Here is an 18,654-nt window from a genome sequence, read left to right as displayed (position 1 = left end):
GCTGTCTCTTCTCATCAAATTGAAAGCTGTTGGGAAATGATGCAACACCAGTTGGTGGATATTTACGGATGTAATCACGTGTTTTGGACTAAATCTTTTATGGGATTTTTTTTTGGACCTTTACGACGTAACAACGCCGTTGTTGTTGTTGGCATGTTATGGATCAATATGAGTCGTCATCGGTGAGCACAGTGAACAATAGAATGTACAGTAAAGGACGCCCGCAGCATGGCAGCAGGTTAAGAGGTTAATGTAAAACATTACTCTTCCTACTTTACCACTAGATCTATCTCTTCTAAACATATTGTATCCACATACATTCAAAGTAAGGACGAGTTTATATGCAGCCACGTTTCTGAGAGGTAAAGAAGGTCCAGGTTTGAGTCAACAAGATGTTTTATTTGAGCCATTTTAGAGATGGTTTTGCATTGACGTTTGTTTGAGACATGCATGTCCACAGAGGATGAACCCTAAAGACATCCCCTGACCTTTCTTCTGGTGCCACCAGGAGTATGATGTTTGCGGTTTCGATTGCAATGTTCCAACAACCATGGGATGAATTGCTGTGAAATTAGGTACAAATGTATTCAAAGCTCCCTCAGGATGGATTGTATTCACTTTGGTGTTCTCTTAACTTCTGCGTATCTAGCACCAGTTTTAGTTAAAAACTATTGACTCATCAATCAGCCTCAGCTATTCTTGGTGTCCAGGGCAACTTAGAAAACTTCAGCACACTAAGATGTTTCACTGAAATGGTGAAAGTGAATATGTATTATACCTGCTGAACTTAGCGTATTTGCATTGAAACTGTTTGCATGCAGACATTAGCCTTCTGTGCATTTTTTTATAATACGTTTTGAGTGAAAAATTCAGTCAAATTAAAATAAAGTTTAAGATGAAGTCAGGGCATTTTGAGCATTTCAGAGGAATACAAATTAGGCAGCAGAGCACATTTTATTCAGTTTAATTAAATCACTCTTTATTTTTGCAGTGTTAGCATTAAGAACTTCCAGTCTGTAGCTTAAAACATCAAACTCAAGGCTCTGAAGTAGATTAAAGGCAAATGGGGACAGCAGCTTTCTCTATATTTCATTCCGGAGAACTTTTGAGGCTCACGGCAGCCAACCTGTCTTCGTCACAGCAGCTGAGAGAACATCCTGCTGTCAACCAGGTCAAATGTAAATATCGAGAGAGTACAAAATCATTCTCATAAAAGATTCTCCTTGTATTGCACTAAATATTCAGCCCAGGCCGGATTCATCAAGAGAACTCTGATGCTGAAAATAATCTCTGTTACTATATTATCAATAGAAAACGTCTACAGTTTGTTAATATAAAATCTATGGAATGAAATGTAAATGCATGTGTATCGTGGGCTGAGTTGTCTTCCCCCACAGGATTTAATATCGAAGAGGAAAGACAGTGAAAGAAGAAGGTTTCAGCTTATACAGTGTTGTTTTGTGGGCCTCTCCAGCCGGAATCAGTGCCGTTTGGGGCGCTTGGGGTCGTACTTGAGGAGCAGGCCGAGGGAGGCGAAGCCGAACAGGAAGGTCTGAACAAACCACAGGCAGCGAGTGGCCGTGTCGCTGATGCTTTTGTTACTGCAGAGAAGAAAACAATGAACCAAAGTTAAGCCAGCAGCCGTTTCATTGTGTCCAAAATTCTATTGCTGGTTGCTATCGCCACACCTTTACGTTTGGTTTTGTTTGCCACTCAAAACTCTATTTCTATGGGCAATTGTGTCAATACGTGATGAAGAAAAAAATGCTGGCCATTTCTAATTATCAAAATTGGACAAATTCCATTCGAGAATACCTTATTTATGGTTGTACTTTTTTTTTAAGAGGACAAGTTAAAGCATGTAAGGCAGCTTTTGGATGCTTAACTCTTCTGACATTCAGAGCGTTTTAGTTGAGTCTTTTGGGGGGGAAGATATGAAACTTTTACAATGGAAGGTTTAAAAAAAAAGAAGAAGACTGATTACATCACCATCTAGTGGACAAATCTAATGGGTTCTTATCATCCTTACCTACACACCCTCAATGCAACGTAGGCCTCAATAACATGGATGACCCAGGCGGCCCACCATCTGTAACAGAAAAACATTTGTAACACTCATCTGACTTTATATTCTAAATAAAAAATTTAAAAAAAACTATTTTCTTGAGAAATATTCTGTCGAGGTCACGATTGTAATAACGTTTTTTAAGTCTAAATTCAGTTGCGCCGCCTGAGAACATGGCAAAACATTTCGTCTTGCCTCATGCAGAGCTGAGTAACACCCCAGCCACCACTACACCACCGAGTGCTGAATTAACAGGAATCACATGACAACCATTTACCATAACATCGAACCACCAAAGACTGAAAGGAGCACTCAGGCCTCACGGCTGTCCTGCCCAGGGCACAGCTCAAACGGCAACAACACAACATTCATCTTTTTCGATTGCTGTGTTAACACGTGCTACAGCAGTCATGTGACTTTGAGGCCGAATTAGCAAAGTGGAAGTGTAAATGGAGGCGGAAAAGACACTAAGGCTCTAGCTTGTACTTCAGCCCTGTGTGGATACTTTGCACATTGTTGATTGTCACAAATGCTGCTCTGCTGTATAAAGAAAATCTTCTGATGGCCTTTCATTCTAATTAGGCAAAATCACAAAGCATATATATCTGTGCATGTCAGGGTTGTCAAGGAACAGTAATCAAATGTCAGTGTATTTAGTCTAAGAAAGTGATCAACAAGAACATTTACCCTTTGTACATAATGGCGGAATAGTTATCCACAAGGTGTCTGCAGAAGCTGCCAAAGGGACCGAGGTGCTGAAATGGTATTTTTTCCGGCACGAACACGATGCACTGCAACACAGTCGGAGTAGTGCAACGTTAACCCATATCAATTTATGCAGTAGTTTATGAGAGAATCTTTAACTTTGTGTGTATATGCTATTTAACGCCACAAGATAAGAACATTTTTGATAATTTCAATGTTTTTTCGCGTGGACCACGAAGATTTTTTGGGTGGTAAGGAGTCTATACTTGGCAGTGTTGTCCCAAACAATTTATCTTCATATTCAAATTGAACAAAATATGAGGCTGCAAATGTCTTCCTGCCTAAGACACATTCTAGAGTGGGAAAATGCCAAAATTCAGATTCTTTTGGTGTCAAAAAGCATTTAGAAGTCTGAACAAAATCCCAAAACATAAACATAAACCTCTATGTAATTTAACACTGGACGACCCAACTATAACCTTTTTAATGTTACCGTTTCATAAAATCTTCTGCACGAAACACATTCACTATTGGGCTTCCTGCTTATGCAATGTGACTGGCTCTCCGCAGCGGTCATGTAACAGCCGTAGTGACCACAGAAGGCAGCCTAGTTGAGAGATCTCCCTTGTTGAGAATCAGTTCTGCACCGTGTTGCTTTATTTGTTAGTGGGTTGGCATTTAAGTTTTGTCATGTGAAAGCGAATGAGTAGATGTGTTGTTTGTTTCCGAAATCGCACTCCACATCTTCCATGTCAGAATCAAGTTTGATTTTTTTTTAAAGAAAAAAATACAACCATTCAGATAGAAACCACATTTTGAATAAGGATTAGGGCGCAAACACCTTTTAACCTATTTAGTGCAGAATAATCCTTTCATTTGATCAGTTATTACTTTCAAAAGCAGTTCGGAAACATTTTTCACAATAATAAAATGTACCCCATCTCTATGATTCTACAGTATAATTAATTTGAAGATACTTTTAAAAAGGGAGTAAAGCACATGATACAATTAATGCACCTTGTTTTTTGTACAGTTTGTCCGATCATATGCATGTATTCCTCGTTTCATGACATGATTTTTAAGCTTCATTTTTTAAATAATGAAAAAGAAATTAGCAATATCCCAAATAAATGTAGTACAACGAAACACGTGAGCAGAGTATGACAACTCCCCCAAACGACTGCAAACCGAACCGTGTCTTCCTGTATTACTGATTATGAAATTACTTATAAACGGTCAAACTTGATTCGTATTTTTCATCAATTCGGCATATATTTTGACCAAGAACTAGTCTACTAACCTACATGCGCTACAACGAAGCTCAAATGTCTACAGGCTACCTGGGCCTGGTTCCCGTGGTTCATTTGGCGAGGGAATAGTTTGCAATATATTCAATTAACTTAGACGCAGTGCTTCTCAAATGGGGCTACGTGGAAAAAAGGTTGAGAACCACTGAGCTAGAGAGTCCGGGAGTTTGACACGATGCTGTTTGTTTTTTTAGGGACAACGGGCGGTGTCAGGGCAAACATTAGCTAGGGTTAGCCGTTACAGTGGAAAGCTAAGTTGTCCAATGGACTTCGGACAAAAAGGTTAGTTTGAACTGTGTTGTTGTTACAGAGGACTGACATAATCCCGATAAGATTAGTAAGGTATCAATTAAACGGCGACTTGACAATGACTTCGAAGGCTCCTTTGGCAACACAACAACATTTAGCTACACGAAATATCAAGTGTTAAACAGCATAAAAGCAAGATTTTTTTGAAAAGAATACACGACCGGGGAACATTTAAGCAACACAACACGGTGGCATTTACAGTGCGGGTGCGATTTACACTTATATCATATTTCGACTATAACTCGTGGCTTAATGAACTTACAGTGAAATATCCCATCCCCAGTATCACGGAAACTATCCAAAACGAGGTGGTTCTTTTAAAGTAATCGCATCCATCAGTTTTAGCCATAGCTGCTGTTCTGCCGTGCTGCGCTGGTCCCGCTGTCAAATACGACCGTGTAGCAACAGTGGCGAAGAAGAGAGCCGGCGGGAGGCAGGGCGGGGTGATCGTGTTTTTTTTTTCTTCACGGGGGGCTGTTACATAAATTAATTAATAATTTGTCATAGTAAAAAAGCATGCTACCTTTGATAGGAAACTGTCATGTTCATCACTATGGAGTTTTACTATTGCTTTATGTAAATATCTAATGTCGGCCTATATTATAAACTGTGGATAAATACCAACTTGTCACTGCAATGTTACTCCCGTGTGGCTTCTTTGTTGATTTCACCACGCTATGCTGAAAGGCACTTTGAGACGATAAGGAAATAATAATTCAAATGCATGTTTGAAAGTGATGTTAAGCCATTCAAGCAGTAGTTACTAATACTGTGACAGATCAGACTTCCGGTAGAATATTCTAATAGGCTCGTTCAGCAGGCGGCCGCAGCAGGAGGCGTTGACAATAAACTGCAATCAAGTCGGACAGTTGTCAGCTGCCTTCAAAGTAAACACAGGAAGTCACAGAAAAAAGTACTTCCTGTTAGTTCCGAACTTTTGTTTACTTGTAGTTTACAGATCACGTTTGGATTCATTCATGTGTTTGTAAATATATATTTATGTAGAAATGTGTGTGTAGCTGCATCCTTTGTTCTTTTTATGTCTGCCTGTGAAATACATTACTACTCATTTTGATATGTGTTATATAAATACGATTTTGTATTAACAACCACACAAGATATGTGTTAAGATCAAACATGAGACGAATAGTCAACAATCCAGCGTTAAGTATTACAACTACACATAAAATAAGGATTTTCTCCAACACGTGGTGTTTGCTGTCAGATCTAAGAGCCAATCAGCTCTCTGATGTGGCGACAGCCAGGCGTTTCCCATCATGCACTGGGCCACGCAGTCCGTGGAGAGCTACTGCGGCGGCTGACTCTGAAATCGACGACCGGCTTGATCTCGTGAGAGTATCGTTAATCAAGTGTACATGACGTTCGAGCAAGTCGGACACAAATCTAACCGGCATGCATTGCGCGCCAATCGCCGCCGATCGATTCTGCGCAGAACTGGCTCATCTTGAACGAGACTAATATGTTCAGTTATCGGGAAATATTCTGTGTTTTTTATAATTGATACTTAATTTAAAAAATTCAAAGTGCTTTCAGTTAACATCTGTGTACTTTTTCCGCAGTTCTGTCCTATTTCCTCTCTATGTAGTGCAGGCTACTGTGTAGTTCCACATGTAAACAAAAATATTATTCTGCACAATTGGTCTGCTAGTCCTCAATCATGGTATACATACTGTTTAGATAGGGATTAGAGACCACTAAGGGAATAATACAGTATTATACAGAGGGTGATTCTAGCATGAATACTAACATTTGTCCCATACTACAATATTTATACGCTAGTGTGAGGGGATGCATTAAGTAACAATGCCTCTTTTAAGACTTTGTCCTATTGCCCCTGAAAAGCTAATCATTGTCAGATAGGCTATGGTGTAGATCAGAAACTGTATTGGGGCAGTGTCCAATGCTTTATATATTTACTAAAAATACAACAATGAAACACAAATCTTCTTTTATTATACTTTTTCTGACTACTCCCAAACAAATGAAAAATAATGTAATTTTAGATCGGGAGGTATGCAGCAGCATTTCAATAAATATAAAAAATGCACCTAATAAACTCAATAAATTCTATTATAATCTGAATATTGTTTACGCTTCCAGAGGCCCTATATTAAGAATAACACATGTATTCATGCCTAAACAAAATCCAACTATTATAATCTATTATTAAAATCGCTAAACGTAATGCATGATGGCAGAATAAGTATTTGTTTTATATTATTTATTTTAAAAAGGACATGCCTCCCTTTTACCTTGTAGTGCATGTTTGTCCACAACTAACATATTTTTAAAGTAGCACATTATCATATAAAGTTTGTATTAAAAACTCCAGCAGCACTACTTCCAAACAGTAAACCATGAACAGTGTTGTTTATGACATCCTCTGTACCAGGTTCCTGCAGCTTGACAGTTTTTTTTGTTTGAAGGATTATGCTTCTCAATTTACATGAAGAGTTAAGATGATCAGATAACCTTTTGCTTTAAAAAAAAAGCAGATCTCCGAACTAAACAAAGCTCCTTATAATGATTTTGCATTAGCTGATTAGCCTATATGCTGGAGCAATGCTTAGTTATCTTTAATCAATCAATCATTGTATGTAAACTGGGGTAGAGCAAGCATTTCATCTGCTGAAATGGTTTATTGATAAGACTCTTTCCCGTTTTTATTATTTTATCAGACTAATTCTAGATAATGAAATATGTGGTACTTTTTTTATATGGTTATCCAGAATTCATTGCAAATCATTAGTTCACAATTAGTGAGTGTGGCAGCTCCAGCATTGACAGTTTGTGTTTTCAAGTCTGATAGGATTTGGAAAAGCATAGTTAGTGGGACTTTCAGGAGCCGTCTCCACACATGGAGACATTGATTCCAGATAAAGATGAAAAAGAGACAGCCTTAGCTTGTTCTATTGCGTTAGATAACCCGAGTAGACTTCAAGCTGCATTGTTTTCTAATTCGCCTACAAATACGGTAAATCTGTGTCGGAACTTTGCCCTTTTGTACTGTTTGACTTTGGATTCAATAGGTTGGCATTTTACATTTTGGACGCATTTGACATGCAGCTCAGGAATCAACAGGGAAGAAGTCAAAGGTCACAACTAGAAGTGAAAACCCATATGCAGGAATACATATATATATATATATATATATATATATATATATATATATATATATATATATATATATATATATATATATATATATATCTGCATACAGCTCAGGTCAAGGCCTGGACATGTTGAACCATTTGACCGTCCCGCCACTGGCTTTAATGCACCTATTCAGCGTACTAAGGCTGCAATTAATCAGTGAATAAGTACTCCCCTTTTGTGTACCCTCCTGTGACAGCAGTGAGCTGCTCTGCATGTGAAAAGAAAAAAACAGGAGCCTACGGCTCAGGATGCTGTTTTGTGTTTCCCTAAGGCCTGCAAGTTAAACATTTATTCAAGACTATTGTTGGTTGATCAGCGGTCAACAGTGTGCAAAGAAAAAAAAATATATATAAGAAAATAAATAAATATATAGTTATAGTTATAGTTATGCATATATATATATATATATATATATATATATATATATATATATATATATATATATATAGTTAATAACCAGAAAACCCTAACGCACATATAAATGTGCCATAATATAATAAAATGCAAAAGAAGATCAAAGAAAATACAAAGAAGACCAACAATGAATGAAAAAGATACAAACAAATATTTCTGTCTTTGGGCCTTTTGTCACATATTCAGCAACACAAAACATAAACAATCACATGTGAGTCGTCCTTGAATTAAGTGGTTTCGACGAGGCTGACAATCACTGAGAGACTTATTTTTGTCTCTCCCGAGATCAGTCATATTTGTCATTGGCCTTGCGACCACTTTGATAGGTATGAGGTGATAACTGTGGAGGTGTTGGAAGAGCCAGAGTACTTCTGTTAAGGACCCATCCTCCAAGTTAAAAAAACACCCCACCCCGACACTCTTCCGGCTCTACCGTGGCCTTCTGAGGTCTCAGGTGATCAATATAAAAGGCTGTTGCAAGCCGGAGACACAGTCCCAGTCTCCCGGTGGAGGAACACAGTCTCACACTGATCTCTGTCAGATCAGAAGTCCACTAGAAATCCATTTGTTCCCAGAGCTTCATTTATTTAACCGCTGCCATGTGGAAGGACTCCAGCAATGGTAAGAACTGCTTTGTGATCTTCACATCAGACCAGTCTTTGTGTTCAGCTTCATGTCTTGAAGCCTGTTTTTGTATGATCTATAGCCATGGTTAGCAGTGCCAGGTGCATTGGTTTTACAGCACCATGGATGCCAAAAACAGATAAGCCTCAGATTTGTGCAAACACGTTGGCTTCCATTTGCATGTGCTTTAAGGCAACTGACCAGCCCACTAAATAGGGCAGCTAAAAACCAAAAACGTCTCTTAGAATTAGCCATTGTTAGAGCTAGGTTTGGTATAACCAGTGAAAGAAAAACACAATGGCAGTAGAACTGATAGATAACCAGAAATTATAATCTTCTTGTGTCAGGTAGAATACAACATAAAGTTAGAAAGACCAATGAGCACTTAATTAATTAACACAATGATATAGATTGTTCTCAACAAAGATTTGCAATAATCGGTTTGATTTGACACAATCCTGTTTTTTTCTCCATACATAAACTTTAATTGTATTGTGTTGTTTGGTTTAGATGTTACAGAGTCAGAACTGTTTCAACCAGAAAAGAAAAGGCAATTCATTATATGTATCACTGCATATTGAACATTCTGAATCTGGGCATTTCTTTCTCCCCCTTCAGATGATGCCATGACTGTGGCCTCCGGCAGCAGCTCCAACCGCAGCGCCAGTCGCAGGAAGAGAACCAGCTTCTCCAAGGAACATGTGGAGCTCCTGCGCGTCACCTTCCAGACCGACCCGTACCCGGGCATCAGCCTCAGAGAGAGCCTGTCCAAGACCACGGGCCTGCCGGAGTCACGCATCCAGGTACGCAGTCGCCTCGGCTGCCTTATAATATAGCAGAGCCCTTGCATCTGGGAGATATATGATGATGGTGATGCAATGAATTAGTTAGTGAAATTGTCTGTTCAGATAAGTTAGGCATTATCTTTATTTATTGGAAACTGCCATTGTTTGAGATTGAACGCACACATGCGTGCTGTTCGCAGAAGCCCAAACAGGAGGCCCGAACACACAGAGGGCTGTGTAGCTTGTGTCGTACGGCCTTTTGCTCCACGGTTTCTTATCATAAAAAAGGCTCTGTTTTCAAATGTATCCTGCATAGATTTGTAGATACCGCTATCACTCTATCGCTTTACTCCTTCTTATCCTTAAAGATGACACGAGCTGTTTTTAATCAGGCCCTTGTTTAAGCTCAGATAGACTGTACAACAAGGCTCTGACGGCTGACAGTGACACTAAGTCTGCTGTCCCGCTGCCTGTTTGCCCTGACACTGATTAACAGGGCGGATTGTTTTGTTTATCTGTCCCGATCTGAATCTTAGCTTTTCTTTTTTTCTTTCTTTCCTGTCCAGGTGTGGTTTCAGAACAGAAGAGCTCGCACCCTGAAGTGCAAAGGAGCCAAGAAAGCTCTGTGGCAGTCTGACAGCCCAGCGCGCGACGCCCTGCCTCCACCCCATGCCGTGGCCTTCAAGGGCCCACAGGTCGGCTCCGTCCATCTGCCACCTCAGGGCCCTCCGCCGGCCTACCCGGCCCAGGTGAAAGAAGAGTTAGAGGTGGCCTGCGACTACGGACAACGCCCCCCAGCCTACTCCACCGTTGAGGAGCACTACGGCTCCATGTACAGGCTTCAGCAGGGCAGACCGCTGGGATACAGTTCCAGCCCACCCTTTAGGGGTTTCTGGTCTCAGCCGGGCAGCCAAACCTCCCCTGTACCGCCCCAGTGGCACCATTCTCCCATGGAAATGAGAAGCTATGGCTCCAGCTCCAGTCAGGCAGCAATCGTGTACAGATCAGCGGAGCAGCAGATGTACATGCCCTGCTCCACCTCCCACTCTTCAACTCCAGACACCCCGGATTCTGGCTACTGGGATGCTAGTCTGGAGAGCAGCCCACCAGTGGAGAGTCGGTACTCGCAGCTGGACAACTTGTGGAGCGGGGCTGCTGTGGAAGGCAGCGGGGAGTCCAGGCACGCCCCCCTGCCCGAGCTATCCCTGCAGGAGATTCTCGGGGAGCTGCGTGAGGACTGGTTGGGAGGAGAGGGACTGGACATCCATGCTGGGGATAAAATGTGTTTCTGCTAGTGGCTCTGTTTGTTGTAAGGATTTACAATGGACAATTAGAAATCTTGTTTATTTTTTTGATTCAAGTTGTTTGTCTATGTGTACATATATGAAGTTCAAAAACTCTGCCGAACTATTTAAAACGGGATCCACGTTTTCAAAATCCTATAGGGTTTTTATTTATTCCTGAAATAATTTCTTTTGGTTAAAATATTTATTCATTCTTTCATTCGTCTATATTTAGACCTCTATTTATGATTTTCTGCACTTTTATACAAATATATCAGTAGTAATAAACCATGAAATACGTTTCTTTCTTGTTTTTTCTTTATCCAAGAATTTGCTTTGGGATAATTTACAACCAATACGATTTGGCCAAATCCAAGGCATGAATTCCTCTGGACCAGGAAAATGTCGGGTTCGCTATTTAGCTGGGAAATAAAATAGGTCTTGCACTACGACCAGCAGATGGTGCCTGCGAGTTGGGAGAAGGATGAGAGGACCACAGACTACTTTCTGACTTAAACCTCCTCTGTGGGAATACAAGGTCCAAAATGAAGTTTCTTTAAAAATAATTCTCATTCGAAAAGTAGTTTTTTTGTCAGTTAAAAAGCAAAATCGTCTTCTCTTTTCACAGGATGAAATGACAAAGACATGACACCTTGGCAATTATCATTATTACTTGTATCTATTTTTTTAAATAAAAATAGAAACATCTCAAATACATATTTAAATCTAAATTTGTTCCTCTAAGAGCAAAAGCATTTTGGGGATTTGATATTTAGGCTATACCCTGGCAAAATGTATAGGCTGCTGTAAAGTGTTATTACACAGGTCAAAACAAAACTTGCTAAACAAATATATATGTTGTGGTTCTTGGAACTTCCAAACAGTCTACTTTTAGCAAGCTAATATTGTTTGCGTTAGCTTACCGGGTAGAACTATTCAGCTACTGTTACAGTAGAGTTGGGGGATTCACATTACGAACACTAGCTCTGTGTTATGACAAAAGTTAGCATTAGCTTGATAGCAACTGAAAAAGTTGGTGGTTGGTTCACAGTCCTCTCGATGGGCTCTACTGATGAAAATTGCAAATGGGGCTAGAGAGAACAAAATTAAAAAGTAAAACAAATTAAGGTTTAGTTTATTTTAGCAACTGGATAAGGAAAAAAAAACTGTTTTATTTTGTCAACTAATTAGATGTAAAATGTGTATTAATAATGATTCAGATATATCTTTGACTTGTCTGATACTTTTTAATTCAAGCTGCGTTATACTGTTACTTTACACATATATAACAGGGTTAAATTGCAAGGTCAACATCAGCTTTAATGGCAAGGTATGTGAACACATGTGACTGCATTTGTTTCATTGCTCTCAATGTTTGTACACCAACAGTGGTATAACAGCTAAGAACAAGAACAACAAAGAAGAAGAATAGACAGGACTAATATGTAAAAACAGTACACTGTATACGAGTCTAAGCAGCCCCACGGGGGCTGAATTTCAGTGCGGTGGCCACCATGACCAAGGACAAGGAGTTGGGTTGGCTGTGATCCATCCGAGGGCTTTTTTGGGGGGGCGACTGTGGCTCAGTGAGCAGGGTCGTCCTTCAATCAGTATCAGTTTTGCAAAATGTAGTGAAGTAAAAGTAAAAGTCAACAGAAATATAAATAGTAAAGTACAGATATCCCAAAAAACGTACAGTACAGTAATGAAGTATTTCTACTTTGTAGGCACCAATGCTTGCTCGGCATGTAATGGTGCATCTGCTTGAGCAAGCCCCTCTGTTACCACCACTACGGTGGTTTATTAATAATTTGCTTACATATATTGTGACAATTTTCTTTTTGAACGCACAGGCTAACCCTACACTGAGTGTATTTTTGCCCTGTGTTATTACATTGTTTTGCCTGTTCACGTATTGATTTGGTTCATGTATGATAGAAACATTTACTCGACACCTGGTGGTAAAATCATTCAATCAGGACATTTAGTCTTTGCAAAGAAGGAGCAGAGAAGAATTACACAACATGATATGTCAATTGCGTATCCTGGACTGCTCAATGAATGAGCAAAGAGTTACCTCTTAAATGCATTAATGACACAATCACAGAAGCTCTCATGACGTCTTTAGATTACCTTGCATCGGCATGGTCATGATAACAAGGAGCACCATGTTCTTCAAACAGAAACATGTAGGCATCCCCAGTCTCATGACTCTATCAGAAGGTCACTTGAAAAGTATACGTATGTTTTAACAGGAAAGTAGGTCAATTGAGACGCCACAAGCTGTTACACATATGATTAATAAACAGAACATATGATTATTAATCTAACCGTGAAACAGTAATTGATTAAGAGCAAATACGTTTTTTCTTCCAACAACGTATTAACTAAATCGTTAAATGGTTCATCCAATCTCTTTCCAAGTACTGACGCGTCAGCTTTCCAAATTTCATGGCAATCCGTTTAAACGGTTTGTGTCATTTCTATAATGTCACATAATGTCATATAATGTCACACTGGTCACATTTCATGATGTTTTCCCATTCAGGTTTAATTGAAATAAATCTGGCTTTAATTCTTTCAGGGAAAGCCACACACACACACACACACACACACACACACACACACACACACACACACACACACACACACACACACACACACACACACACAACGGAGGAGCCTGATCCGTTTCATAATTCCACTTCAAACTGTCAACAACGGGAAATAATGTCGTCTGTGAGGAATCCTTCTCAGAAAAGGAAATATGTAACTGCTGCCATTATGTTGAAGTGAGAAATGCCGTTGATGATCACCCATCGGCCCTTCAGTTGGTTGCAACCTTTTATATTATACTTGCTTGAAAGAGACATTTATGTCTCCTCATCTTGACCTTGATGTAGTCAGCAGTGATTGCGCAACAGTACATTTCCTCGAAAACTACACCAGGATTAATCCAGCGTTCGATGTGCTACATCTTGTCATCCACTTTGAATCAGCTGATGAGGGTGTGTGTGCGTGATCAGTGTGGTTTGAGGCGTCTTAGTGACGCTTTTACATGACCAACATGTCTGACATGACCAGCAGACATTAGGCTCATTCGAGATGAGCCAGTTCTGCGCAGAATCGATTGCCGCCAATCGCCGCGTAATACATGCCGGTTAGATTAGTGTTCAACTTGATCTGCCAGTCGGTGGAGAGCGGTGGCTCTCCACCGACTGCGTGGCCCAGTGCATGATGGGAAACACCTGGCTGTCGCCACATCAGAGAGCTGATTGGCTCTTAGATCTGACAGCAAACACCAGGTGTTGTAGAAAACCCTTATTTTATGTGTAGTTGTAAAAATGAACGCTGGATTGTTGACTATTAGTCTCAGGTTTAATCTAAAAACATATCTGTGTGGTTGATACTACAAAATCTTATTATACAACACATATCAAAACTAGTAGTAATGTATTTCACAGGCAGACATAAAAAGAACAAAAGATGCAGCTACACACACATTTCTACATAAAATGTATAATTATAAAGACACATGAATAAATCCAAATGTGATCTGTAAACTACAAGTAGCCTAAAGTTACTCCTGTTCAACTAAATGTTAGCGGCTCTGGCGTTAAAAAAACTGGGGACAGACAGGCAGGAGTGATAGTCAGCTGACGGTGGTTTCAGGGATGAAGCCTTCAAGAAAAAATATCGCTTGTAATTAAACAAACTCTTTCAGGGAATCCGAGCAGGGGCCAATCCCTCTAATTTAGGAGCCCATCTCTGAGTGCTTTGTGATTGCACTACGCCACTCTCGCCCGCCTACGTCCTCAGTTTGTGCACGTCCACGCTGCGATTGATGTTGGTCAGTGACAGGGAGGAAGCCTTTGTGTGTGTGTGTGTGTGTGTGTGTGTGTGTGTGTGTGTGTGTGTGTGTGTGTGTGTGTCTTCATTGGGGCCTTCATTTTTTTTCTGGCCAAGGACCTTTCAAACTGTGTTTTATATTAAACTGGGCCTCGTGCCATGTATAAACATACCTTGTAATTGTGCATTCAATACTAAGCTATTCAAATCATTTTAAACATGTGCAAGGTACAGTGAGTAGGGCCATTTATAAACGTACCTTGTCAACTGATACCAATGCCAATATCAACATTGTCTGTATCTTGTATGCATGATAATCATGCATACAAGATATTCAAATTGACATTTTCATTTTAACATGTATACTGTTATCTTGTATACAATACTGAACTATTAAAATAATGGACAGACTTGTGTTTTTTTGTGTGGATGGCACATATAGGCCATTAGTGAGATGTCTGACCTGGATGAGTAGCACAAACCTTATCTATCCTTGGGTGGATGGAAGTTGCCAGACAGAGGGTCTTATCAGCCCCAGGCTAGTCTTGTGCTGTGAGTGAACCGGTGCATTTAGGACTTCTTTATCTTCTGCCTCCATTTATCCATTCGATACAATATGTTGACTTAATTTAATGTTATTGAAAGACATTTACATTTTTCCATTCCATTATCCAAACCGCGTATCCTATTTAGGGTTGCAGGGTGCTGGGTTGATGGAGCCAATCCCAGACATTGGGCAAAGGCATGGTACACCCTGGACAAGTGGCCAGTTTATCACATATATAAATAAAACCAATCACACTCACATTCAGACATGCAGGCAATTTAGAGCCTCCAATTAACTAGGCTGCATGTCTTTGGACTGTGGGAGGAAGCTGAAGGAAACCCACGGGGAGAACGTGTAAATAAAAAATGGTCTAATCAACCAATTTCACGACCCCCCCTGCAGTACCTCCGCGGACCCCCTAGGGGTCGCGGACCCCCCGTTGAAGACCTCTGATCTAAAGGATTGTATCTGGAAACTGGAGAGGAGACGTGGCAGTGAGGAGCTCTTGCATTTGTTTGCCTTTTCTCGAAATAGAACGGCAAGCCACACGCTGGCCAGACTGCAGTCCTCTGCAAATAGGGCCAATGTAGCACTATTCCATTTAATATGTCTGTCTTCATTCACACGCGAGAGAATATTGCAGGCCAATATATTTCATGGAAGCCTTCGCCTTTAGACTTAGCGCCACGCCGACATAGAACGTTGATATTAAATATCATCCACATGGGAAATATGGTGAACTCGCTAATGAACTCCCGGGCAGCGTAGTCTTTGGCTGCATAGAGCCAAATCTAGACCAATAGTTTTGATCATTTGAAAAAAGTTTTGAACCCGAAAAAAAAGATTTTAAACTGTAAAAAAAAAGATTGAAAGTTGAAAATATAAAATCTGCTACTGAAAAATGGAAAAATTTATTTTATTTAAAAAAAAAAAACAGAACTAAATCCAAATTATATTTAACCCCCAAAAACTATTCATACACTTATTTTTATTTCAAATACATTGTTGAATCTTTCAAAGTTCAAGACCAAAGCTAGAATTTTCAGGTTCAAATATTTTTTTCAAATGATCAAAACTATTTCTCTGGATTTGGCTCCATACCACTGACCTACACCAATAGCAACCAGACTCAACACAATGTGTGACTTTTGCGGAATGTCCATAAAAATAATTGAAGTTTGGCATGGATAACCCCCTGCAGGAATATAATAGGAATGTTGTTCGGATGGTCAAGGTGACATCATTAAGGACCACACACACACAAAAGAAGATCTAACTATGTCATCTCATTAAAACAACTACAGTGTGTGGAGCATTATGTGAAGGAGAATTCAAGGTTAAAAAGCATGTTTTAGTACAGTACTGGTACAACAGGCTGCCCCCATAAGTCATTTTTTAAATATTTTTTTCCAGCTGTATATCTATTTTAAAGAAACTTAAAAACATGAGCAATTTAAAGTGGTGTTTCTGTAGAGTAGCTCAGTTTTGCAGATCTGTCGATTAAATTAACTAAACGTTCAGTCGACTAATCGATCATTTTGGTCTCAGTCAATTGGTTGTTTTTTCATGCTTTTTTCATGCTGAATGATAATGATTATTTCCGCAAAACATTTAAACAAGAGAGATTGGTGCTTTTGATTTAATGTGGAGAAACTAATGTGGTGAAAAGCCCTGTAGTTCAATGACTTGTTGTCTGCTTGTTATCTGATTAGAGTGTGTTGATGACAAAGTCCATTTCATGGTTCATTGCTGACTATTTAATGTTTTCAGGGCTATACCATTTCGTAAAATCTTCTTTATGAAAGAGTCTACAGACCTGTAAACCGATCTGTGAGGCTGCATGGATCAGACAACATGGTTGCAAGTTTTGCCCAATGATGTCAGGATAAAAAGTCAAGAGGTCTGTAAAGTTCACAAAGAACATGAACGTTGGTACCAAAGTGCGCGATAATCCTATTTCACTCTGAACCACACACGTCATCCTCATGGTGGCGCGAGAGGTCGGGTGTCACCAAAGTCACCATAGGATTAATCCTATACTGTACTGGTTAGTACTGGACAATGTACTGGCTGTCTAATCAGCATTAAAAACCCCATTCCACAGGGATATCAAATGTGTCTATTGAATCATCACATGACCATAGCCCTGAAAAAAAGCTCTTTTTACATAACGCAGACGGACACAAGTCAAACACTATGGGGCCTATAGCGTTGACACAGATTTGTGATCAATCAGAGTGAGATACATATCAAACATACGTACATGTTATGGCGGGCACACCACAAGCAACAGTGGAGTCGTATCACAGCGATTGATGTGGGCTAGCAGTGTCCCCCCAGCTGATTGGACAACTCCCTGCCAGGAGGGACTGTCAGGAAGAGATCCACTCAGAGTTCATTTTAACCAGGAATTTGAGGGGGAAAGGGTGTAATAAGAGAGGCTTGTGACTTGGCGGATTTTTTCACAGCAAACGGCTGAGAAAAAAGAATGAATGAATTAAAATAGATAATGTAAATAGTATTAAACCATATTCAGCATGTGTAATGTTTTAAAGGTATGTGTAGTATTTGATTATATTCATATTTTATTTGTATTGTATTTAAGTCCAATTTCTGCACTTATTTGCTCTTACCGGTTTCTTCTTATTTTAACCCCATCAACTGACTTGAATAAGAACTTTGCGTTTTTACTTAAATGCTATTTCTATGCAAGTAGTCGTCAATATATATATATATATATATATATATATATATATATATATATATATATATATATATATATATATATATATGATCCAGACAGTTTAGTGACTGATTCCGGATCAGGAGACGTTAACAGAATAGGAAGTATCCAAGATTTTTGTAACGTCAAAGTAATAAGAAGCCAAAATCTCCAGAACAGGTTGGCAGATGTCTGTAGGAGTCATATAAAGGGGTAAACGGGTTTGCACAGTAGCGCACCCCAGATTCCAGACCCTCACTTGAGGAACACTTGGTCTAGAGAGCAGAGAGATTCATTCCTTTCCATCTGCAGAGACACATTGGCTCTATGAAGATTTAAGCCCGTTAATTCAAGCAGACAGCCCACACCTGGCTGAGGTCAAATCTCCATCCTCAACACACACACACACACACACACACACACACACACACACACACACACACACACACACACACACACACACACACACACACACACACACACACACACACACACACACACACACACACACAATGTATCCTCCTCAACCACAGAGTCATGTGAGAAGCAAACCGAGACTTCCCTAAATTTAGAAAAACTTTTGAAGTTTCGACATTGCAGGCAAGGTCCTGTGCGCTTATGTCGGACAGATGCACGGCTAGCCAAAGTCAACTCAATATAACATCCCCATTGTCTTTTTTTAGTTGTAGGTTATGTATACTGAAGTTTAGGGTGACAGTTGAATATGATAACCGTAGAGCATATTCCTGTGTGGATATATGGTAGGCTATAAACTGTTTGAGCATTGGCTTTTGGTAAAATGTATGATGTAATTTATCACAGTCCCCGGTCCACACGTCCCCTCCAGGCGGACTGTACTTTATCCAG

The 18,654-nt window shown here is 39.8% G+C and overlaps 1 protein-coding gene across 1 annotated transcript; it reads right to left on the bottom strand.

Annotated features, from left to right (window-relative positions):
* Positions 1-960: 960 nt before the first annotated feature.
* On the bottom strand, positions 961-4,754 carry tmem254 (transmembrane protein 254). The gene is made up of 4 exons (XM_079229906.1): positions 4,649-4,754; positions 2,753-2,856; positions 2,030-2,089; positions 961-1,601 (listed from the first exon to the last, which is right to left on the bottom strand). The coding sequence occupies exons 1-4, from the start codon at positions 4,733-4,735 to the stop codon at positions 1,481-1,483; spliced, it is 372 nt and encodes a 123-aa protein (XP_079086032.1). The 5' UTR covers positions 4,736-4,754; the 3' UTR covers positions 961-1,480.
* Positions 4,755-18,654: the final 13,900 nt, after the last annotated feature.

The sequence above is a fragment of the Taurulus bubalis genome (assembly GCF_910589615.1).
Source record: "Taurulus bubalis genome assembly, chromosome: 14".
Classification (NCBI taxonomy): domain Eukaryota; kingdom Metazoa; phylum Chordata; class Actinopteri; order Perciformes; family Cottidae; genus Taurulus; species Taurulus bubalis.
This window is presented reverse-complemented; position numbering and strand designations above follow the sequence as displayed.